Below are 17,111 nucleotides of genomic sequence, written 5' to 3'. Positions count from 1 at the left end.
ATATATCCAAACTGCCACTAAAAGGCGTACGCCCCCCTCTCTCTTCGAATCAGAAGCGATAACCCTATCATTCGTGGCAAATGGTTGGCTCACAGCGTGATATGCGGTGAAGTTCTGTTTTTAGGGTGTAATTATCGTGTCAAATGTCGCAACACTTTCGGTGCTTTGCTCGAGTCACCTTACCGTGAGATAAACTATTCCGGCTCACATTTGCTTCTGATTGGACGTTCGCAGGGCTGCAGTTTCGGACAATCAACGATGCCTCTGCTGGACAAGCGCGCGTTCTTGACGTGCGTTCATTGGTACAGCGTCGCCATAACAGTCGAATGAGGGGAAAGAAGAAAAAGAATAAACTTCCTTATATACACTTCTTCTGCCTGCGTGGTTCATATATGACAGCGCGGAAAAACACAACCTGCATAGGCTCAAAACACGCTCCTATATAACGAACCATAATTTGTCGAAAATGGCTTTCTGAGGTGAAAGCGTCTGTAAGTTCGGCTTGGTACACTCTTAAAAATGAAATTCACATCATAGCACGCTCTTAGCCAACCATCATCTCGAATGATATCGTTATCTGACCTGATTTGTCGAAAACGGGAGGCGTACGCCATTTCTGTGACAATTTTGACCAGCATAAGTGTCACAAAAAAGGCGTACGCCTCCAGTTTCCATCAAATCAGGGCAGATAACGATATCATTCGAGATGACGGTTGGCTAAGAGCGTGCTATGCGGTGAAGTTCATTTTTAATAGTGTATTACAATGTACAGCCAGTGGACGGGACGCCCGTCACGCCGCCAGATATTCCAACGGTGTTCACGATAAGGAATATTATTTTTGTTACAAGGAACAAGACGTAGACGATTTCATGACGCGATAACTCGGTAAGTATACACTCCTAAAAATGAACTTCACCACATAGCAAGCTCTTACACTCTTAAAAATGAACTTCACCACATAGCACGCTCCTAGCCAACCACCATCCCGAATGACAACGTTCTCGCCCCTGATTTGTTGAAAACGGGAGGAGGAGCCTATTTTGTGCCGTGCATAATGGACACAAAATAGGCTCCTCCTCCCGTTTTCAACAAATCTAGGGCGAGAACGTTGTCATTCGGGGTGATGGTTGGCTAGTAGCGTGCTATGTGGTGAAGTTCATTTTTAAGAGTGTAGCTAACCATCATGTCCGAATGACAACGTTCTCGCCCACGATTTGTTGAAAACGAGAGGCGGAGCCTATTTTCTGCCGTACATAATGTGAACAAAATACGCTCCGCCTCTCGTTTTCAACAAATCGGGGGCGAGAACGTTATCATTCGGGATGATGGTTGGCCAGGAGAGTGCTATACGTGGTGAAGTTCATTTTTAACAGTGTAATAAACCGATAGCAACCGACTAGCTAAATCCAGATATAGCTTACACCTGTAAGATTCTAGCTAAAAAGGTACGTCGTTGCGGTAGCTCGCGCAATCTCTGGGGCGTCGTGTGCGCGTGAGAGAGAGAGCAACGGAAATATAGGGGTACGCGTACCTTGCGGGCAGTCCATATAGGACGCCGATCGAGGTGCCGTTGGAAAGCGCTTCGGAGGTTCTATACGTGAACCTTGAGCGATATCGCGGCTTCAACAACAGTAACCAAGAACGTTATATGTTTGCAAATTTGAAATATCAAAATTTTGCAGGAATGTCGGCATATACACTCTTAAAAATGAACTTGACCACATAGCACGCTCCTAGCCAACCACCATCCCGAATGACAACGTTCTCGCCCCTGATTTGTCGAAAACGGGAGGAGGAGCCTATTTTGTGGCCATTATGCACGGCACAAAATAGGCTCCTCCTCCCGTTTTCAACAAATCTAGGGCGAGAACGTTGTCATTCGGGGTGATGGTTGGCTAGGAGCGTGCTATGTGGTGAAGTTCATTTTTAAGAGTGTAGGAAACCAAAATATGATTAGAACCGAAGGAAACGGCAATCAGAAGAAAGGGCGGCTCGAGAGGAATACGAAGCACACCTGCACGACGACGCCCTTGTCATCCACCCCGGCAGAAGCCTTTTCGGCGTTCCATCGTTGGAATTCCTCGGCCACGACGTGCCGGCATTTCACGGCAAGATCACGCTTCACACCAATACACCCGTTCATCCCTTTCCTTTGCCTGACGCACGGTTTCAGCATCTTCATGTTGACCTCGTCGGCCCATTACCCCCGTGCCGCGGCCATCGCTGCCTTCTTACTATCATGGACCGCTACACACAATGGCTGGACTCATTGGGTGGACCATCTGCCCCTAGTCTTGCTGGGCATTCGCTCAGCCCTGAAGCACGACCTTGTCTGCTCTCCCGCAGAGTTGGATTTCGGCACGACCCTGCGTTTGCCCACTGACTTCTGGTCCCCCGGACAACCTGAGCAGCCTGTTCCCCCGGCCGACTATGTCCACGGCCTCCGACGCTTCTTCTGTCAGCTTGCTCTGACTCCTGGGCGCCAGCCCATCTCCGTCCCGTTTGGCGTTCCCCAAGATCTCAAGCCCCGCACGCGTGCCTTCCTGCGTCGTGACGCCGTTCGCCATCCCCTGGACCCCCACTACGACGAACCCTTCCATATGTGCTGTCCCGGTCTGAGAAGACCATTACCCTCGACATGGCGGGACACAAACAGGAGGTGTCGTTAAACCGTCTGAAGCCTGCTTACATGGAGTCCCAAGCTCCATCGTACTGTCTCCTTTGCCAGCCCCGTCAACCTGCCTTCGACTCCCGCCACAGACAGTCGAAGGGTAGGGGGAGCCCTGTAGCGAGTCGCACCATCTGCAATGCCATCAGCGCCCGTTCGCTTTGTCGCGCTAATAAATGCACGGTGCACGGGCCGCTCGGTGTGGTGGTGGTGATGGTGATAGGGATGGCCGTTTTTTGGCCTCACAGAGGTGGGCCACGTCACGGCTGACGGGGAATGTGCTTTCTGAGCCGACTTCTATGGAAATATGTCTGAAAGCGACTGAGGAAAACCCAGGAAAAACCGCACAGCCGGCACCGGGGATTCGAACCCGGGTACCTCCTAGTCTCGACGTGACATGGCCAGCACACGGTTGTTCACGCGGATTACTCTGAAAGCAATCTCTTTCCTGGAACACGCTTCCTACAACGTAAACACTGCACGCCTCGGACAACGACTGATCCTGCTCTAATTTCACAACATTGACACTTACGTTAATTGTCACAAAAGGACCTCCCGCTTTCTACAGATCAGGAGAGACAACCGTGGGCCTTCAGACGTGTGCTTAACTTCTAGCTGTTTCAAGCACAGCACTCAGGGGCGGATCCAGGATTTTTTTGAGAGGGGGGTCCAGCCTTGACCAGCATGGTAGGTACACGATTTAGGTCAATTAAACACTATATGTGAAGACGGAAATTGAGGAGGGGTTCAGGACATCCAGACCCCCCCCCCCCCTCTAGATTCGTCCCTGACAGCACTGCACAATATACCGAATTGAGGACTGTCTCCCATGCTGCTTTTGCCCGAAACTCTCATAATTTTAGGTAATTGGTACGTCATAACGTCGTACAACACGGAATTCCCGACACCCTGCTTGACCTCTGTGCATGAAGGGGTGGGGGGTGGGGGTGGGGTGGGGGACGTTGTGCCCTGGCCCCCTCTATTGCAGATTGAAAACTCCCCGCCTATGGTGCGAGCAACACAACTTGCGTTAGAATGCGTTTTGTGTGAGAGAGAGCCAGTGAAGGAATTTTCCTTACTAATTAAATGAATGTCACTCGCAGTAAGCAACATTTATGCGAGTGAACATGCAAGTAGTTCAATATTACGCCTCATAAGACGAAAGAACATCAAGCCGATCTCCATGTAAGAGGTATAGGCCATAGTAAAAGACAAGGGTATGCCGGCCCTTCAGGCAATAGAGGGGCATCCAAATAGACTTTTTACTCAGATTCATTACCACTGCGCGTGCGTAGTGCATGGGTGGGTTTTTCATTCCGTTGAGAAAACGGGCCTCCTATACACCCAATCTGTCTTGCTCCCGAAAAGAAAAAAAAAAGGCGTCTGCATATTCACGCGCTATTCCAAAGACCGAAATTAGATGTCCGCGAAAGAAGACTGTATAGCCATCCGAAGGCACGGCAAGTAGCGCCAGCCAACGCCAGCCAACGTCAGCTCACCTGCTACGCGCGACGCAATCTACGATTTTGTATCGCGATTCTGCGCAGCGTCCCCGATCCGCACTTTCCTCCATGGGTAAAGTCATCAGCCCATCTGGATTCTCTCGACTGTGATCCATTCCTATCCAACGGCGCAGCGCCCTCTGAGCCCGGCCAGAATTGGCGCATGCGCGCTGTGCTCGCAGCTGCAATCAATTCGAAGTGGTGACTCGCCAGCCGCCGAGCCAGCGTGCGGTGTGTAGCTATGTAAACGTATCAAACTCCTGCATTGCGATTTCCAAAATCGAAACTGTGCTTCGGAACCATTCTACTATGACCAGCGGGTGATATTTCTGCTACACTGTGATCTGTTCCTGCTCCGGCGTCTGTTCTGGAGGCTGTTCGAAAAAAAAAGAAAAAAATGCGCACAGAGATTGTGGGTGTGCTTCTCCTGATTACTTCGGTGCCGTGCTGGGGAGACGAAGTTCCTACATGCCAGCCTGTGAGTATCACTGCACTGCGTTGCATTTTAGTAACCGATACGACCACCGGTCCGGTTTTGGCACGAGACTTATTGGTTGGACTGTTTTGTGCACAATGACGTCACTCTTACACCACTCCCTGCTTCGGGTCAATACAAATGGTCAGCGTCTCCGCGCGATTAAAATATCACTTAAATATACGACAAACTAACTGGACAGATTTGTACTGCGTCATTTGAGCCGGTGGGCAGTGACGCATCGACCAGTATAGGTCTTCGGTCTTTTGTTCATCGTTGCCATACGTGAGCGAAAATTCGGCGTTAAATTAAGCTGTACGAAGTGCATGTGGTGCCCAATGAATTTGCGTACCTGTCCCGGAATTAGGGGAAATACGATTTCTCCTGTTAGGCCTAACTACGGTGTGCGCACTCTTTTATGAGCCTCCGACCTGCAACGTGGCCCGGATTTCCCGACAATGTTGCAGTCGCAATCGGCTTTCCTTTCATGCGAACGTTACTATCCTAATGTTAGGTGTCTGCGTTTTGGACAGGATGCGCTGTCTGTTTCGAGAACATGTAATCTTCCAAAGAGATGAAGAGAAAAAAAAAATGGGATTGGATCCGCGGTAAATTCTCCTTTAGGGAAAGTGAATGGTTTTGGGTATTTTCAGTGCGCTCGAGGAATGTCGAAAATTCGCAAATAATAAAAATATTGAACTGTTGTTTATTAACGAACATGCGAACTTTCATGCAGTGAGTTTATTTATTTATTTATTTTTGTTCGCTAATGTTTACTACTGTTTCTTAGCGTACAAAAAAAAAAACGTAATTAACTCACTCTACATGACAGCTTATCCGTTATAATAAACGGTAGTTTCCGTGTTTTCATTTTTTTACAAACGTGTTTCGAATACAATCATACCCCATACACGAGCTAACCGCCCAGCACTCCAAACGTCTAAACAAAAGAAGAAGAAGAAAAAAAAAAGAACGTCCACTCAGTAAGAGATTTTTCTTGAACATTGTTTGAGTCGGAAATGAGCAAGTTGCCGTAGCTCGCAGGACTGCGAAGATTATAGGCGATTGGCAGTTATCGATCGAAATCAATTTACTCGCACCGACCGGGAGGTCGTACCTCATCTCACTCCAGCCGGGAAGGAAGAGAACACTTCTTCTGCTTCTGTATTCACATATTCCCGATGTAATCAGCGTACAATTATCGCGCCTCAGTGTTATTGATCGCTTTCTTGCAAGTCCACACTTGATTGTGTTTCTCCGATCGAAGTTTGTCATATGGACTTGGAAGACGAAGCATTTATCTGAGTTGTCAAACACAACCTTCTTTGCAATGAAACAGTGGCTGAAAAGGAGCTGAGGTGATTAGAATTCATCTTACTAAGACCTCGAGGCTGGAGAACTACGAAGCAGAGTTTGTACGTGTGCGTCTGTTTTCGTAGTTCCATAGTTTTTGTTTTAGGGGTCTATTTAGTTCCTCTAGTCTTTCCTATAATGTCGTGGTTTTACTAATATGACTTCTTTGCAAATCGAGGGAACGTACGGGATGGAGGTGTGATCGAAAAACGAATATATGATGTATTTTTGTAACGTCAAAAGACGTGTTGAAGTCTTTTGTTAATTAATACGAATGTACATTTGCAAGGGGTTAATTCGAGGTAGAAGACAGAATTTCCACGAGCTTGAACCGAACAATTGAACACTTGACGCTTGAAGAGCAGATAAGCTAGAATTTCTGTGAATTATAGCGGATCAACAAATTTCTTTTCTTTTTGGGAATTCACGAGCAGACGACATACGGATAAGTTTCAATAACTGAGAGCAGACGACAAAACGATCACGCATTCAAAGCAAGTTGCATGAAACCTTCCACACTGTTTGTGTTCAATGGGTCCCGATGATACAAAAACAAAAGCGCTGAAGACGATCGTAGATTTATTACGGAACAAGCATTCGTGCACGAGGCTGCACTTCCTCATGTATACGGGCTTTTGTGTTCTTCAACTACACTCTTAGAAATGAACTTCACCACATAGCACGCTCCTTGCCAACCATATAATCTCGAATGATATCGTTATCTGCCTTGATTTGTTGAAAACGGGAGGCGTACGCCTTTTTTGTGACAATTATGAACTGCATAAGTGTCACAAAAAAGGTGTACGCCTCCCGTTTTCAACAAATCAGGGCAGATAACGATATCATTCCGGATCATGGTTGGCTAGGAGCGTGCTATGCGGTGAAGTTCATTTTTAAGAGTGTACACTCTTAGAAATGAACTTCACCACATAGCACGCTCCTTGCCAACCATATAATCTCGAATGATATCGTTATCTGCCTTGATTTGTTGAAAACGGGAGGCGTACGCCTTTTTTGTGACAATTATGAACTGCATAAGTGTCACAAAAAAGGTGTACGCCTCCCGTTTTCAACAAATCAGGGCAGATAACGATATCATTCCGGATCATGGTTGGCTAGGAGCGTGCTATGCGGTGAAGTTCATTTTTAAGAGTGTACACTCTTAGAAATGAACTTCACCACATAGCACGCTCCTTGCCAACCATATAATCTCGAATGATATCGTTATCTGCCTTGATTTGATGGAAACGGGAGGCGCACACCATTTTTGTGACAGTTATGCTGTTCATAACTGTTACAGAAAAGGCGTACGCCTTCCGTTTTCAACAAATCAGGGCAGATAACCAATATCATTCGAGGTGATGGTTGGCTAGGAGCGTGCTACGCGGTGAAGTTCATTTCTAAGAGTGTAGTCCCGATAACTTCAATGGCACACGAACTCGTAACTCAGTACCCAGCTGCAACAGGTGCGTCACACATTAAAAGCCAAAAGACAGTCAATATATAGCGGACGAAACCACCTGTGAAAAGCGTCAGTTAAGTACACGACACACACGGGCGGATAAAGGTTTGCGAAATGCGCACGTGCATGTTTGTGCGACGCCGCGGGGCTTTGTAGTTTTCAAAATTGTTTGCTGATTTTTTTTCTCCGCAAAGCAAAGTGGATTGTGGTGTTCCACATTTTTCAATCTTGATTTTGTGCTCTGTATGTTGTGGGCTAAGCTGATTTCCCCTGAGTCTTTGTGCTCCCGTATTTTACTGCGCGTTGGTGTAATGCATATTTACGTATCACGCGGCTTCCCCCGTGTTGTGTGTTTCCTTTTTTCACTTGCTCGAGTCTTCTGTTTGCAAAGAGGTTTTTTTAAATGTTTTTGGGACTCAGATATCCATTAGACGAATACAGCATGTTGGCTCGTGTCGATATTATTGTACTCCGAACTTTGTCACTACAAATGTGCGTTGTTGTTTCATTCGCAACTTTTTACGGTTATTCTACGCGATAAAATTGTAGTAGTAATTGACGTTTGTCGCATGACACATTGCTCTGGTTCTTCAGTATGTCACATCTGAACCGCTAGGAGACAACGAAACCGACGTCAGCCCGCGTAACGCAGGGTCTACGTCAATGAGACGAGGACTTGAGCAAACATTTTTCCACCGGCGGATCTGATATGCCATGGCCAATGAAGGAAAATAATATAGTAGCCCTCATAATGCGGGCCTGTTACAGTCACGGAGGAAGCTTTTCCGATAGCGCGATCCGGTCTGTTGTCGTTTGGTAAAGTGAGCGCAGCTGCGGCCCAGGTGTTTCCCAACACAGACGCCATGTGTTATTGGAAACCACGCATCGTTCATGAACAACACTGTAACCGTACATCGACGTTCCCAAACGCGCTTTTGGTCGTTCTACGATGGCTAAAATGACTAAAGGCAAATAAGTTTTCAAAAGTAGGCTGCTCTGCGCTGCGTCTGTGCCATAAGGAGAAGCTGACTAAGGAAGGCGCGAAACAGCATTCAGCAGCACACATATTAAACGAAGCGTTCTCGTTGCCTCACATGCATGACGTCATTATTACGAGCACGAGAGCCTACGAACAATTAACGGAGGAATACATTAAATAACGGAAACCGATCAAAAATAAGTGCCGCATATCTTAGGGGATATTTTCGTACCATTTCATTTTTATTACCTCAAACACCCCATACGGGGTACCACATAAGCGAGATAGAGTGAGCAAATGAAGCATTTCCAGACAGAAAAACTTGTATGTATACAAGAAACAAAAAGGAGGAGAAGGAAAATAAAAACACGCGTTATCCGATGCTGTTCCGATATGAGTTTCGCATCCTCTGCGGAGTCTTCGGGATCTGCAACGAATATTAGGATCACGTGTCTCAAATCGCGCGACGATGTGGATAACGACAGGTTAACAACGATAACATTTGGGGACACCACGTAGATAGAGAAAGCCTCCCTCCTCCGCTACGTGGACATATATAGTCAGAATTCGTCTGCTACTTCGATTCGCATTTCTGCGAATTCAAGAACCCGCAAATGATTGCAGCTCACCTGGAACCTGCAGACCCAAATATTTCGACAAAAAAAGTGCAAGACGCGTTCCAGAAAATTGGTTTTGAGAAAAATTGGGACTGTCTTGAGCTTTATTTCCAAGTTTTCCCATATAGTACGCGGGGACGTACGCAATCACAACACGCAGACGACGGTGGTTCTTCTCCATGGCAACGACCGCTGAAAGCACGTTCGTGATTGGCTACGGCCGTTGAAAACACGATCCTGATTGGCTAACTCTTAGTTGTTACGTCACGTCGACGAGCGTACAGGCTTTCTGTATCTACACTCTTAAAAATGAGTTTCACCGTATAGCACGCTCCTAGCCAACCATCATCTCGAATGATATCGTTATCTGCCCTGATTTGTTGAAAACGGGAGGCGTACGCCATTTTTGTGACACTTATGCTGTTCATAATTGTCACAAAAAAGGCGTACGCCTCCCGTTTTCAACAAATCAGGGCAGATAACAATATCATTCGAGATGATGGTTGGCTACGAGCGTGCTATGCGGTGAACTTCATCTCCAAGAGTGTAGCACGCTCAAGGCCAACCATTGTGCAGAGGGATCCCTCTTTCAATCTTGATTTGTGGAAAGCGCTGGGCCTTTTTATGCCAATTAACATTTCTGCATAAGTGTCACAAAAAGGGGCACGCCTCCCGTTTTCAGCAAATCAAGGGAGTGAACGATGTCACTGGGGATGATGGTTGGCCAGGAACTTGCTATGGGGTGAAGTTCATTTTTAAGGGTGTGGATTGCCAGGATCTCTCGCGACGCGATGGGTGAAGCTCCGCTTTCCGTAGGCTACTTTCCAAGTCTGTCCAACATGCAAACCTTCCTCCTTGACTGTCACGTCGTTCTTCGAACTCTCTCTTTACCGAACCTCTTTTTACCTCTTTATACCGAACACTGAATATCTCCAATGAGGCATCGTAAGTAAATAAGGCTGGCATATTTATTTGAGCCCTGTACGCGCTTGTTTGCTTTTTTTTTTTTCAACCGCTCGATCTCTATGGCCGTTCGTCGCGCATGCGCTAAATACCTCCACTTCTGTGCACTAACGCGAAAAAGAATTATCTTACGTTGTTTCCATACTCTGACTATGAACACAATAACGTTATAAGACGAGATTTGCTCCCCCAGTCTTCTGTGCCCAATACAGCCGTGCCCGCACTAATGCGCAATAAGGAACAGCGGCTCAACAACAACAACAACGCAGCTTTCACTTCCTTCGTAGTTATGAAACACAGGTCGTTACCGCTACTCGCCAAAAGTGCAACAAAATATCATCGCAACGTGACGTAGGAACGTAAGGAAGCTACGAGAGAAGGCGGTCATCGGCACTATGTGAATTATTCATGCAGAAATGGAGGAGGAGAATCTCTCCTTAAGAGATTCCATGTGGGGAAAACTTTGCCAAGGAAACTCCTCGTTGTGAGCGATTTTAAAATCGCGTTCGACGCCGTGCAAGTTTCGGTGCCTGCAGTTTAATTCCGATCCTTATCGAGCATTTTCCCGATGTCTCCTCGCGTGGCTGCGAAACTATCATTTAATAGAAAGTAGGAATCCACTTTACGTAACGCTTCGTTTAAATGCGAACAGTTTGAACGAGGGAAAGTCTGCATAAATCGAGGATAAAGTAAACTTAAGAAAATTATAAAGCGTATAGATCAAGGAAACACGGAGCAATATTTTTTTAGGTAGGAACGGTTCATCGATAGTGGGGTCGTTGTGAGTCTACACTCTTCGACCAGCATCCCGAATGACATCGTTGTACCCTTTAATTGGTTAAAAACGGTAGGCCTATTTTTTTTTTGTGTGTGTGTGTGTGACCAACTTATGCAATTGCGTTAATTGTCACAGAGAGGCGTACGCTTTCCACAAATCAAGGGTGATAACCGGATCATTCCGTGCCTTCACCGTGTTATATGTGGTCAAGTTCTAAGGAGTTCTAACGCTTCGTGAGGTTGTCGACACTGACGTTTCAACTGAAGACGTCCTTCTGATACATTGTTCCTTTGTTCGCCCAGAACCATTCCGAATAAAAGAGCTTAAAATAGCTCTTCCACCCGACTCGTTGAAAACGTGTAGACACCTTTTTTGGAAAAGTAACAAAACAGAACTTGACCGCATAGTACGCTATGCGCCAATCATTGCACAGGATGATATAGGGTTGTCACTTCCGATTCGAAGGGAGAGGGGGGGGGGGGCGTACGACTTTTTGTGTCAATTTGGATATATCATATATGGTAGCTGACACAGAAAGGCGTACGACATCCTCTCCCTTCGAATCAGAAGCGATAACCCTACACTCTAAAAACAGAGTTCCACCGCATAGCACACTCCTACACTCTTAAAAATGAACTTCACCGCATAGCGCGCTCCTAGCCAACCATTATCTCGAATGATATCGATATCTGCTCTGGTTTGTTGAAAACGGGGGGCGTACGCCATTTCTGTGACACTTATGCTGTTCATAATTGCCACAGAAAAGGCGTACGCCCCCTGTTTTCAACAAATCAGGGCACATAACGATATCATTCGAGATAATGGTTGGCTAGGAGCGTGCTATGCGGTGAAGTTCATTTTTAAGAGTGTAGTCAACCATCATCCCGAATGACAACGTTCTCTCCCTTCATTTGATAAAAACCGAGGGCATACGCCATTTTCGTGGCAATTGTGGACTGCGTAATGCCACAGAAATGGCGTACGCCCCCCCCCCCCCCCCCCGTTTTCAGCAAATCGGGAGAAAGAACGATGGCACTCGGAATGATTATTCACTAGGAGCGTGCTATGTGGGGCACGCACAGTCACGTATAATCACGTACAATCACAATGCACGTACGTGCAATGCAAAGCGCCGCCTATCTGGGACACATTGTGCATGCCCCCCCCCCCCCCCCCGTTCTGAACAAATCAGGACACAGTATGATCATTCGGAATGGTAGCTAGCTACACTCTTGGAAATGAGCTTCACCGCATAGCACGCTCCTAGCCAGCCATCATCTCGAATGATAAAGTTATCTGCCCTAATTTGTTTGTTTGCCTGACGGGAGGCGTACGCCTTTTTAGTGACAATTATGAACAGCTTAAGTGTCACAAAAAAGGCGTACGCCCCCCGTTTTCAACAAATCAGGGCAGATAACGATATATCATTAGAGATGATGGTTGGCTCGGAGCGTGCTATGCGGTGAAGCTCATTTTTAGGCGTGGAGGAGCGTGCTATGTGGCCAAGTTTTGTGTGGAGTCATGTCGAGTAAAGGGCGTCCCTGGACTGCACGCTGAAAACTGAACTTCACCGCATAGCACGCTCTGCGCCAACCATTGCCGCGAATGATAGGGTTATCACTTCTGATTCGAAGAGACAGGGGGACACAAAAAGGCGTACATCCCCCTCTCTCCTCGAATCAGAGGCGATAACCCTATCATTTGTGGCAATGGTTTTCGCAGAGCGTGCTATGCGGTGAAGTTCAGTTTTTAGTCTATATACATCATGGAGGGTCACACATCAAACAAATGACCGTAATTATCGTAAAATACCACGAAATAAAAATGTATGCTAAGAACAGGAGTGCCGTATTTATAGTGTAGCCGGACGGTTGTGTATGAAATTAATTACCGAAAAACTCCGCTTAAGTAAACTGCCTTTCCAAATGGTGCATTCGAAGAAACAATTATGACTATTTTGAGGAGCACGCACTGTATACTGTCGCCGTTACTTGCAGTTCCAACTGGAAAAAGCGATTTTAAAAAAGCAGAAGGAGAAAAGGTTTCATGGGCACTACATGGTTTCTTGCTCGCTACATTTATATGTCTCGTAAAAATTAAAACACAATCGCCATCGTGCATAATTGTTTTTTTTTTTTTTTCAATGTGGAGAGACTCCTATAAGCTCGTAATCTCCAGCCTTAGGTTAAAAACATTGTCATTCGTACTTGCGCTCCAAGACCAGATTGTACTGACGGTACCTTTTTGAGTTTTATGGATGGAAAAAGTGCTCCAATAGAGAGACACGTGCTGTCCGGCAATAGACAGGAGCCAGGAGTAAACAACCTGCCCGTAATAATCCCCGTAAAGGGCTTTTGGGGTAAAAAAAAAAAAATCTGCTGTTATTCCTAGTTTCCCGTGATTACTTATTTTCGCTTCGATGATGTCGAAAGGCCCTCGGGCCGCAGAAGACGTGAGATACTTGCTCGAGACGAATGACTGAGAAGAAAAACAACATTCACTGCTTTCAACATCATCTGGGACGGACTCGCTACCGTGTATCTGTAGTTATATTAGACGCATTCTGTTCGAGGAATGAACCCAGGAAATCCTGCAGACAATGAAGCCACCTGTATTACCCTGCGGACTTTCCAATATACGAGCCGGTGCGACCTTTCACATTTCCTCGCGTTCAACCTGGATTTCTACGACGACGCCTATATACACTAGTGAGACAGAAACGAAGCTCTTTTCTCTTGCGCACCTCTAGTCCTTTCTATACACACGACGAAGCCACCCGAGGCAACGACAGCTTTTATTTTCTGCTCGTTTCTCCGGCCTAGATGAATGAGCTTCGGTGGCCGGAGCTGAAGAAATTAAGGGAAATTTTAAAGCCGTCCTTTCAGTTTGCGCGACTATATCTTGTTTTCGTTGTCGCGACGTTATCGTTTTTGTTAGTTTCAATTTAAAAAGAAAATAGCGCTGTGTTTCATTATGTTAAAACACTTTCCGAGTTCGAGACAATAAATTTTTGACCAGGAGAATAAAAGAAAAAAAATGGGGAGCGAAAATAAGAAATATTTAGCGAATAGTCGATGAGAAGCTGTAAGGATAAATATAAAGACAGATACCGTGGACACAAACTCAATACAAGAGAAAACAACCTCATGGAATGGATTGCATGTCCATCCGACAGAAGGTAGATGATTAGATTGGAGGTATCCCCAAGGTCACGCTAAAACTATAGAAGGTGGTGGGTTCGAACCCCACCACGTTTGTGCTCTCCCACGTTTTGCCTCCTATATGAGACGGCTATAAGACGGAGCAAAAGGACGGTAATCGTCCAGTTAACCTCGGACGCAACCTCCGCCACGTACCGCGGTGCTCTAGTTATCCGATTATCGTATACTGCTGATAAGATCATGCAGATTTCCAACGTATCCCGTCTTCCCCGCATTGAAATAATGGTGCCCAGTATTTAATAACGCAGTATCTCGGCCACATTCTTGGCGCATTTTTCTTGCGGGGGATATTAATAGAGAAAACTATACGTAATCGGAATCTAATGCATCTGAACGAGGATGTACGCTATCCCATCATAAAAGCTCACAACGGACAACCATTAATGTGCAACCAGGGTAATATCTGACGGGAATTTCCTTTTGTTCCAAGTGCTATATAGGATGTCACTCTTTTATGCATTGGATAGACTGGAATAATAATAATAATAATGGTAGAATTCCTTCGCTGTGTGGTTTCATGTTGACCGATCCGAATACACGGTCCGCCTGCAGAACAGAGTTGACGAAAAGTTATCCTATAGGAGAAGGAAACTGTACTATCATTTACTACTTATAAGTATTTCTTTATTTCAGGGGTACACGGTTTTGTTTTGTTTGTACAGAAAAAGGTCCCGTAGTTGAGAATAGTTCTGGGACCTCGAGTTATTATCATATTCTGTTAGCAGCTCTATGAGTTATATAATAAATGTACATATAAAACTGGTTATACGTCGAAACAATACAGAGGGGGAAGATGACCGATGTACGCACCTATCCAATTGTTACTTCATCCTAGGGTAGAAGTCACTGAAAAGTTTAGCCAGCTGTAGGACCCGAACCCGCATCTTCTGGATTGCTGGTCCAGCGCTCTACCAGGTAGGCCCCTGGACCGGCACAGCTGGCTAACCTTTTCAGTGACTTCCTTCTTTCATCGTTCAAAGGCACGTATTCAGGCCTGTGTGCTGTCTTATCTTCTCTGTTCCAGCCTCACAACAACAATTTCCCTGTACTGCGCTTATAGTTTCTATTTAGTAACAAAAATGGAATATGACATCACTGCTAGTTATTTGAAGCGAGATTACTTTCCTCCATACGGGCTAAATGTGGACGGTTTTCTCCGAAGAGATAAGCCGGAGGAGAGTTTCCGGGCCAACCTAAAGGAACGCGTGTCTGCCAGAGATAAGGGAAAGGACTGGGTTACATCTCCCGTTTCACGTTACGCGTCCAGTGTATATACGGTCTGCTCAGAACCCTCAGGTGGCTCGCGACGGTTACCAATTATTATTAATGTCATTCATAACAAAACGAGACAGTCAAATTATTATCGCAATAGTTCTTTCTTTTTCGTTGTTTTCTTTTGGTGACGTCATAAACTCGGGAGTCCCTCTGTCCCCCACTCCTACCCGCTGTCCTCTGTCCATCTGTCCATGTCTGTACGCCCCTCATAGCCACGGTTGCTTCGCGGCGGTAACACGGAATTGAGTAAATTAAAATCGGGACGGTGGATGACAAGGTGTGGGGCGTTCTCGGCCTGACAAGGAAGAAGGTGGCCTACACTCTTAAAAATGAGTTTCACCGCATAGCACGCTCCTAGCCAACCATTATCTCGAATGATATCGTTATCTGCCCTGATTTGTCGAAAACGAGAGGCGTACGCCTTTTTTGTGACACTTATGCTGTTCATAATTGTCACAAGAAAGGCGTACGCCTCCCGTTTTACACAAATCAGGGCAGATAACGATATCATTCGAGATAATGGTTGGCTAGGAGCGTGCTATGCGGTGAAACTCATTTTTAAGAGTGTAGAGTGGCACATCGTCCCTGAAGCTTCTATAACACTCGAAAAAAATAAATCTCTTCTCCGAAATATGCTCATACCACTTCCTCGGAGAATCTCTTTCCTTTCCTTTCTGAGAATCTCTTTCCAAATTTCTTTCCTTTTTTTCTTTTTTTTTCTTTTTTCGGGTGTCGAAACAAGAAATATTCCGATAGGGCCCTCGAGTGCGGCGGATGTTTAATACATTCAAACAGCAAGTCCTTTGTGAGCCGGTGTATTGTCCCGCGAAAGAAGAACGCCTTTCCGTTAGCATCCCGCGCCGAGCCTTCTTTAACCCGGTATACGTAGAGTCATTTCGCCTTTCTGAATATATAGTCAGGCATCAAAACATCTACCTTGTCCCAGAATCAACTTGAAGGCATCCATTCGGCATTGTTTTTCAATTCAGTTTTCAATTCAATTTTATTTCCATCATACGATGTGGAGGCCCGACAAAACCCAGCCGCTGCTTGACAAAGGCCGAGACCCCCCTCATTCCCCCCCATCGGTTTCTTCCCAGTTTCTCATCGGCATTCAAACATTTCGGCACCCATCTGGCTGACAGCTTCCGCATACCCAACTCTTCATGAATTACAAACCCAATGCGTTGTCTGGATATGCCTAAGGTTTCCGCAATTGTTTTGGCCGAGATTCGCCGATCTGCCAAAATGAGGTCATGGACACAATCAACAATTTCGGGTGGTCACACCGTCTCCCATCTCCCTGATCTTCAGGCGTCTTCAATGTCTAAATCCCCACGCTGAAAGTTGGCGCACCATTTCTTCACGGTTCCCAAGCAGCACAATGTACTGAAAGTCGAGTGCAATAGGGGTGGACAGGTAGGTGGAAGGCCTTGAACAGCGCGTGAAACTAAAGAACATTGATAAGACACATACCGCCCACCCCTATTGCACTCGACTTTCAGTACATTGTGCCGCTTGGGTTGAGTATGATGGGCACTCATGCACTCGTAGATTTCGCTGATGAAAATTTCACGCTTCTAGTAGACACGCTAGAAGCGATAAAACACCCAGCACTGGGGCGCAGATTTTAACCTTGTTTAGTAGGCATGCATGTTGCTGTTGATAACCCGAGCAAAAAGAACGATTATGATTTTTCGGCACACTTTTGTACATACTGACTTCCCGTTGGCACAAGGTCCCATCCAGTTTGACGACGAAAAACGCGACTTTAAAAGGAACTACGTTATACGGCTTGGTCCCGTCAAGGAAACGTA

At 46.0% G+C, this 17,111-nt stretch overlaps 2 protein-coding genes across 3 annotated transcripts in view; one reads left to right on the top strand and one right to left on the bottom strand.

Moving 5' to 3' along the window:
* LOC135387709 (glutamate receptor ionotropic, kainate 5-like) overlaps positions 1 to 17,111 on the bottom strand; it is a 72,212-nt gene that overhangs the window by 25,928 nt on the left and 29,173 nt on the right. The gene's annotated exons all lie outside the window — the stretch shown is intronic.
* LOC135387823 (endosome/lysosome-associated apoptosis and autophagy regulator family member 2-like) overlaps positions 4,323 to 17,111 on the top strand; it is a 37,006-nt gene continuing 24,217 nt past the window's right edge. For both annotated transcript variants that reach the window (XM_064616973.1, XM_064616972.1), the window contains exon 1: positions 4,323 to 4,649. In XM_064616973.1, coding sequence (XP_064473043.1) covers positions 4,569 to 4,649 — 81 coding nt within the window. In that variant the 5' untranslated portion in view covers positions 4,323 to 4,568. The remainder of the gene's footprint in view (positions 4,650 to 17,111) is intronic.

This window comes from Ornithodoros turicata, chromosome 3 (assembly GCF_037126465.1).
Source record: "Ornithodoros turicata isolate Travis chromosome 3, ASM3712646v1, whole genome shotgun sequence".
Taxonomy (NCBI): domain Eukaryota; kingdom Metazoa; phylum Arthropoda; class Arachnida; order Ixodida; family Argasidae; genus Ornithodoros; species Ornithodoros turicata.
The sequence above is the reverse complement of the archived record's forward strand: the minus strand, read 5'-3'. Positions and strand labels throughout refer to the sequence as shown.